We start from the raw sequence: 8,497 nt of genomic DNA on the forward strand, positions 1-8,497 counted from the left end.
GGGGCGTTCAGAGGAAGGTGGTTCAGCAAGGCCTGCGCTCAGGCCATCAGTGCTTTTATACGAGACTGTAAATCACCTTTTACACACTGTGGCAGAGGAACGCGGCTGGTCTGCACTAATCCCAGAAGAGGTCCCAGATGAAGCCAGCAGACTGGGTGGCAGACACATGACACCGAGCCTTGGAGTAAAATACTCACACTTGCATCTCCTCTGTGCTACGTGCGAGTGTGACTGTGGCGAAGGGGCAGGAAACCAGCACAGGGTGCCACAGGAACAGAATGCCCAAGGGCAGCTCGAACACCCGACGGGAAGAGCACTGCTAAGCAGTAAGCAAATTGTAAAACACAAGTCAGACAAAACATCTGGCAGCTGCTTCAAATAGTTTTCTGTCTGAAGGGCAGACGAGCCTGCAATAGTTCCGAACCAAAACATGTGCGAGGACAGTGTTTTGTGCAAGCATTGACTGAGTTCTGTCCCCTTCGGCGCTGTTTTGTATGCCAGGAAAGGTTGTGCTTTGGGTTAGGTTTTTATTTTTAATAAACTTTACTAAATAAATCACTATGCATTTCTTTCTCCAGTCAAATGCAACTCAGTCCCTGGCATAAGATCGGCAGCCGTAGCTCTGCACCGAAGCCACATGGGGGGGAAGAGAAGGGGCACGCTAGGGAAAAGGTTTCCTAACTGCATTACCTTATGCAGGAGAGAGTGTGACTGCCTGGACAAGCTCTTAAAAGCACAACACATACCTTCTAAGTTCGCACATCTCGGGCACAGGGAAAGGGAGAACTGCCTTGTGCCGGTCCTGGCTAAGGACAGGTACAGACTCATGTCTAGGCTCCCACGGGGAAGTTGTTTGAGCTCAGAAATCGGTTGTCCAATCTGCAGGTAAAGGAGACAACTGTCCTCAACTGTCCTCCTCCTCCTTCCCCCTGCCAAGTTTTTGTCTCTTGCCATTGTCACAGCTGTGACGAAGATCAACAGCAGTGTGTTTGCTGGCAGAGACAGGCGGCGCAGGAGCGCAACCGCACCCAGGACAGGCTTTCTTTTTGTGAGGAACTGGAACAAGACTGCTCAAGTACTTCTCACCAGCTACAAACCTCCTCCACTGACCACCTCCCCTCTCGCACACTTTTCTAGGCTCCAATTACTTTCCCCAAAGCCTCAGCCTCCAGGAAGAAACAAAAGCTGCTTGTCTAGAGCATCAGGATGCCAAGATTCTCCGCAGAATTGCCACAGCCCTTCTGTATCACCAGCAAGGCAGAGCAGGCAAAATAGAGAAGGGCAGAAGGCTCCTATAAAATGTAGGAACAGTTCCACAGGCGTGAACACGATTAGTCAGCACCAGCAGGAAGATGAGCCGCTGGCCAGGGTAACAGGGCTGGTTTCAAGGAGGCCCTGACACAAGGACTTGCCATTTCGATGCTACTCAAAAAGGAGCAGGTCTGCCTGCTGCCTGCCAGCGCTTGAACACCAGGGGAGCAGGGGAAGCAGAGCACCACCGATTCGTGAGGACTTGATCTGTGAAATCATTTGTTGATTCCACCAGGTCCAACCCCCATCTCATGACTTACTCCGCTGTTGCCATGGCACTGTACATAAACACCGCGGACTCCCAGCCCTCAGCAGGTCATTTGTTTCAAGTATTCCATGCAGCTGGAACACGGGCCTGTTTGGGTGTCTGGAGCTAAGCGTGAACTAATTTCTCAGCCTCCTGCACCCGCCCCTCCTCCTGCGCCCTCCCAGCACCCCTCCAGCCACACTCCCAGCAAAGCAGAGGCAGCCTTCCCCTGCCAGGCAAGGGGAAGCCGGCCTTCACACACAGGAAGAAAGTGTTTCACTCAAGTCATCACTACCCGCAGCAAAACAAAAGTGATGATTATTGAACATGCTGGATATTTAGGTTTAGGATCTACAAGCAGTTGTCTTCAATATGTGGGAAAGACAAACAAAATTAAGACATCCAAAGTTAAATATCTTGCCCTGACTGGAGAGAGAGAGACAAGAAACCACTTATTTTCTTTTTTTTTTTTAATACTCTCCTCACCCTGTACCCTTATAAGGCAGTTCATAAGCGTACCCCTGAGCTTCCGCTGAGCCTCTCATGCCGTAGTGTTTGTGTGTTTGGTTTCCACACACAAGTTGGTAGCTGCAGGGAAGACAGCAAAGCGTGTGGACAGGAGAAGGGATTAACGCCTTTGTCATAACTGACAGAAGTACCAAGTCACCTCAGCAAGACAACCTAATTGCTGCTCCGGTTTGAGGGCATCTCTGTACTGCTCAGGTTGGAAGAGGATGAGACTGAAAGCACAACCAGTTTGTACTCCACAGCCAATAAATTCCACGTCTCCTCACAGCCCAGGAATGAAGCCTCTTGTGCAAACAGATCTCAAAATATACGAAAACTAGCAACTTATAGCAGGGGGTAGGGAGTGACTGAAAATTAGTAACTCGAGCTAAATCCAGTTCATGATCCGGAGAAGCTATGCAGACACACTGCAATCAATCAGCCATTTCCAGCACACGATACAAGAATGACCCTCCCAACAGTAATATTTAATAAAGTTTATTAGGTTACTGAGTATTATCTACAGTCATAAAATAGAAAGTCAGAATTTAACACTGTACAAAGCAACATTCTGGTGAAGTGAGAAGAGATGGAAACAAGGGAGCACAAAGAGCAATCGAAGTAGGGAGAACACAGCTGCTTCCCTGGATTCTGGAAGACACTGGTTCGAGTTGAAGGCAACCAAGTAGGGCTCCATACACACCGAATTTCCTTGTGTCCCACCCTGTAACAGAAGCTAGTATAAACCCCTATGTTAAAAAAATCATATAATATTAGATTAAAAAGGGGCACATCACACCCCACCCAGTCTTGGCACCAATTCTGTGCTTTAAAAAATATACTATGCAAGTAGTTTATTTTAAAAAAGGTACCCTACAGCAGCTGTTTAAAACATGTTCTTATACATACACCACAAATATATATATATTAACATTTTCAACAACTAAACTCATTTGTACCTACACAGAACTGAAGTGATAACTCAAGAGCAAAAAAAACCAACCACACAAACATTTTTCAAGACAAAGAAATGTGCAAAATAACCCCAGAAAGGCAGCATAGTAACCTGTGGAGAGATCGAGAGAGCAGCTCCTGCTAGCAAAGGAGTGTCATCCTCTTTACTTGGCTACTGAGGTGAGAATCTATTTGGGATGTGCTGATTTTGCCTGAATTGCTTGTCCTGTTTATTGCAGTTCTCTCCTGCCCCCCGCCCCCAGCTCTGGAGAGGTTCGGTTCCTTCTTGCTGTGCCTGAAGATCACCACACTGGCCTCTGCTGAAGCCTCACAGGCTCCATTCTGCAGCAGCCACCTTCTGGATTTCTCATCTGCTGCCACACTGCTACCACCTTCTCTGGGACAACTGCCCAGCCCCAAGCAAGAACAGAGAGAACTATTTCTGCTGCACAGTTAAGTGTAGATTATGCCAACGGCCTGTGACAGAACAAGGGCTGCTCTGGATGGCCTCGAGCAGCTTATCTAAGAAGAGAATTCCCTGGCACAGCCACTGGAGAGGCACAGGTGTGTGTTTCTCTGCAGCCTTACCATGGAACAGGCTACACAGAAAGCAGACCCCAGGTGGCAGGACCTACAGCTGTGTGACAAATCTCAGCTCACACAGCCTGTCTCACTCTGTTGCAGAAGTTTGTGCCTCCCCTGTCCCCACGCCAGCGGGGATCCCCTGATCCTGGACTAAAACCTGCAGCTGTAAGTCGGGAAGAAGAGGGCAGAGCAGAGAATGGAGCAGGAGACCTGAGAAAGCAATGGTGATAAACAAGAAAGCAGGATTCACCGCCTATGAAACAACATTAGAACATGGTGAGAAGTCCTGGCAGAGACAGACATCTGCAACATAACCACCTTCTCTAAATTTGAACGTGTCCTGGTGGGAGAGTTTGTGTTTCACGGCTTGGGGTTTTTTCTTTTTCTTTTTTTTGGTTTTTAAAAACTCAGCAATTAATTTTTCTTGGTATTCCAGACTCTTCCCAACTCTGCTGGCCACCCTGTGCCTTTCCATTCTTAGGATCTGGTCTTAACATTTCCACTCCTAATGCCTTCCCTTCCCCCAAATTATGTTCTTCCCTTTAGCTGGTACGGAAAAAAAAATCATGCTCTCCTGAGCTCTACAACACAAAGGATGCGGTACAGCCTTTTCTCAGGAGAAGCGGGGAAGCACAGAGTTTCTCTAAATGCTCCTTCTCTACGCGTGCTGGGGAAGTGCCTTCCAAAGGACAGAACACTTAGTTGTGAAACAAGGATTACTCGAGAACTCGCCAGTAAAGGCACATGGAGACTTCAGCAGTGGCAGGAATACTTTGGCCAAGGAGTTCCAACAGTAGCGATGACACGAGGGTGGAGAACCCATTGCCCAGTGGGTCAGCTCCAATATTTTGCCTTGGTTCCAACTCTGTCCTTGAACATGAAGGTCATTGGTAGAGCAGGTAACTCTTGAGGGAGGCTGGCAGTGGCAGCGTAGGGATCTCATTCAGTCTTTCCTTGCCCAGAGCAAGCCTCACAGCTCGTCGACACAAGTCCATCAAAGGCAGTGGTTCAGCTGGAAAGAGAGACCCAAGACATTAACATCCCAAGCCACAAGTTACACATTCATTTAGCCAGTTCTAAACCCCCCCCAGAAGAGACTGAGCAAGAAAAAAGACATCCTGGCATGTTTGCAGGACCCAGGCCTTTCAACATTCACAGATCAGCAGCTCAAATACACGGGCAGAGCATGATGTTTCTGCAGCCATACATGGGTCTGAACAAAAAAATGCTGGTGTCCCCTAACGGCAGCTCCCTCTCTGCTGTACCATTCCTTCAAGTCAGAGCACATCTTCTAGCCTGTGCCTCTTGCCGCAGTATCCCAAAACCTTTGTAAGAGACTCGCTGAAGCAAAAGACTGCGGCAACCTGCCGGATGGCATCGTGTGGTATGTGTCTCATACAGCAGGGTAAGAGCTGTCATCCCCTTCATTTGTACTACAAGCGTCCCATCAACAACAAAGCCATTTGTCAAAGCTTCACATCACTACGTGTATTGTGACATTTTCAATTAGAAGACTCCCTCCTCTGTCAGAAACCTTGGAAAGACACAAGCCTTTGGCTATCTTTTCTGCATCCCGTACTTAAACACTGAACAAGATAATACTAGTTTTTCAGGAATGGCTTGCGGGGCCCTTTGATGCTGAAGAGTCATTCACCACATGCAGGGGACTAAGGTCAAAGCCAGAGCTCACACATCACAGCTGCACAGAGAGAACACACAGATGAGCTCCCTACAGCTTCCGTCCTAAGTCTGTCAAAGCTCACCTCCACCAGCCTGCTCTCAGCCTAAGGGCTTCCTCCTCCTCCCCCAGGAGAGGGCTAACACAAAGACGTCCCAAATTCAGCAGGTAACTGGACATCCTTCTAAGAGGCTCAGATGCATCATTAGAAAGCTTCCTTTCCAGACATCTCGGGCTGAACACAGACACCTGAAAACATCCACAGGAATGGAAAGGTTTGGCTAAGGACGTGTGGTTTTCAGGAGCCTTGACGGATGCCAACAGCTCTAGCTTCCACTACTACAATCCAAATTAATCTGACTGCTCACAGAGCTGTTTTAAACAGCTCAGAGACAGGGAAAGCTAATTTTTCTGAGCATGGTCATGTTACTGCATTTTACAGGAATTCATTCCATCAGTAAGGTGGATACAAGTCCCTTCCTTCCAGGTTCAAAGGTAACAGCTCACCTGTAAAGCCCAAGCAGAAGAGTGTTGACAGCAGCCTCTGATCAGGCCACTCCTGACTACATCGGAAAAAGTAAGCTGTCATACTGCTCCATGTGCAAAACACTCCCAATAAAAGAGGAGAAAGTTAATTTTTATCTAACTTTTGGCAAGAGTCTGTGGGAAGGAGAGTTTGTCAGCTGAGGAGAGACTTGGTAACCAAGTCAGGAAATGCATGCTTGAACCAGTCTGCCTCCTCCCCACCTGAGCAGCCAGGGCGGAACTAATGCCTGATTTCCCACCCCCTCCTTCCCTGCTATGGATCACAAGCTATTACCTGCTCCAGGAGCAGCTGCAGTGGAACGTTTTCTTTTTCTAGCAGATCTCCAAAGTTCTCCCAGTGCTTCAACATTAATTATTCCTGAGGAATCGCACCTCTACATGCACACCTCTTTTGCACTGATAGCTGCGTGGGGAGCAAACAGGTCTGCCAGGGCAGTGCTGTTGCTTCCCGAGCCTTATCATTTCTCACACACGCTTTGTGCCACAATGAAAACAGGGCTGCGCTCAGCCCGAGGTACTGCTGGTCTTGCCCGCTCATGACCTACTTCAGGAACCTGCTGTCTCTTCCTCAGGGACAGGTCTAAGCTGGACTGCACGTCTCAGCCCTGGCTGTCACACTGCCAGGGAAGCCTGTTACTGGCAGCACTCCTTTGGCACTTCCCAGTGTAGCTTATTCTTAAACTACTGGGGTACAAACACACTGTATTCAAAGTCTGTCCCAATTCCTCCTGCTCCATATGGAGACAGGGACATTGTCTAGCCAGCACCCTAGAGGACAAGGGGCCCTGACCCTCACAGCCTAGAGACACTAACACAACAAATACCTTCCAGCTTAACGGCCTTAAAAGGAGAGGATTGTCTTCCCATGGAGACTGAGAACAAGAACTTTGTTTGCACTGATAACCCAGTCTGACAGGAGACCCTCAAGACAGAGAGAAGGCACACACATACTTGACTGCCTTCCATTCACAAGCACGGCAGTCACTGGACAGTGTTGCTACTGAAAGCTCAGGAGTGGTTAGAGCCAGACACCTTCCTTCTATCTGTGCCAAAATAGCGTCCCGTCATTCCTGGCCTTACGCCCACCGTTCACTCCTATGCTGAGAGCACATTACAACCAAATCCAGGGCTGGAGGTGGCCGTTTCCCTCTTAAGTGTAGTTCTGTGCCAACAGCTCCACAGACTTGCTGGCTTTGAGGGGAGCTGCAGATTTTGGCTTTGACCCTCCAGAGCAGCCTGGTTACTGGAGCTGCAGTGGCAGAACGAGCTGGGTTTCCTTCTTTTAGTGAGGAAGTGCTCTGCCTGGAGCTCTCTATTTGGTCTTGCTGAGTTGAAGAGTCTTCCTCACAGCACCTGTGGACTTTGCTCCTATCCCTTTCAAGGCTTTCCTGGTTATTCTGACATCTTGGTTTTTCTGGTGCCCAGTGTCAGCTTGTTTTGCATGCCCCCATTGCCAGGGTTTGCCATTGCTGGCCCAGCATTAGGATGTGTTCAAAGCACAAATGAAAGAGCTCAATATGCTGCAGCCTTCCACTGTTCTGGAATGCAGGGGAAACTCTACTCTTTTCGTATCAATACTGCTGAATTTATTCCACTAACAACATAAACCCAGATTTTAATCCACTTCCTTCACCTCTCTCCTCCACCCTGCCCAGAGGGCTGAGTCACAGTCTGGCCCCATGGGAACTTCTGACTACGAGAGATAACAGGCTTTAGCACATTTGGAGAGTCAAATTTATTACTAAGCTTAGCTCGAGATTGATGTCCCCATTAGTAAAAGGCCTGGCATGCAAGTTGGGCCAGCTACAATATCGAGCCCCACACTAGAAATGAGCACACCCTGTCCTGGAAGAAGCAGAGGAGTGAGCTTCTTTTTCAAAAGATGAGACATTCCCACTTCCCTCCATAGGGACAGATCCTCCCACTCTTGCCTACAGGGGATTTTAAGAGTCCCTTTATTGGCCATTTAAGGTGACTGTCCCTCAGAGACTGCCTCCTGTCAAGAGGCTCCAGGATGACATTGTCAATATTGCACCTGTCAGAAGGACGTTCCTGCTAATACTTTGGTAGCAATGCAGAAAGGTTTGTCATCTCTAGACAGACAACTGGCATTACTTCTCCCACCACAGAACCTCCCCAAACCCTGCGTGCTCCCTGCAGTGGTAACCGTACCTATGTAGAGCCAGAGCGACTTTTTGAATTAAGGATTCAAAGCTGTATCCAGCAATCCTACTGCTGACATGAAATCCTGACCTCTCTAGAAAAAAGAAACCTCTCCTCAGGATGGTCTAGTAAGCCTGCACTTCAGTAGCACACAGATGTGTGCTGCTAGGACAAACACAGGGAAGTCATACTCACGGTCAAGTCCATTCAAGTAGCGCATCCGTATTTCACAGTGGCCCCACACCGCGCTTACCACTGGATATAGCTTTTTCCCTTTGAGTCCTCGAAATGCAACGCCCATGTACTGCCCATCTACAATGAAGCTCAGCGTCCCATCGTCCATATCCAGAACCACCAGGAAGGAGTCCGGCACAATGAAAGTTTCATCTGGTTCTAAGAAGGCAGGATAGGTTTTACTTGGCTGGTTCTTGCCATCATGGTACAGTCTGTTGCGCCCAAGGTCCCACCCCCAAGATTCATGGTTATTTCCTACAAGCGTTGTGTAC

At 48.5% G+C, this 8,497-nt stretch overlaps 1 protein-coding gene across 1 annotated transcript in view; it reads right to left on the reverse strand.

Annotated features, from left to right (window-relative positions):
- Positions 1 to 4,268: 4,268 nt before the first annotated feature.
- SPSB1 (splA/ryanodine receptor domain and SOCS box containing 1) overlaps positions 4,269 to 8,497 on the reverse strand; it is a 4,686-nt gene continuing 457 nt past the window's right edge. Inside the window, exons 2-3 of the mRNA XM_010140971.1 lie at positions 8,187 to 8,497; positions 4,269 to 4,616 (exon numbers count right to left, since the gene is read on the reverse strand). Of these exons, the coding sequence (XP_010139273.1) occupies positions 4,489 to 4,616; positions 8,187 to 8,497 (439 nt within the window). The 3' untranslated portion in view covers positions 4,269 to 4,488. The remainder of the gene's footprint in view (positions 4,617 to 8,186) is intronic.

This window comes from Buceros rhinoceros, unplaced genomic scaffold (assembly GCF_000710305.1).
Source record: "Buceros rhinoceros silvestris isolate BGI_N320 unplaced genomic scaffold, ASM71030v1 scaffold5838, whole genome shotgun sequence".
Classification (NCBI taxonomy): Eukaryota; Metazoa; Chordata; class Aves; order Bucerotiformes; family Bucerotidae; genus Buceros; species Buceros rhinoceros.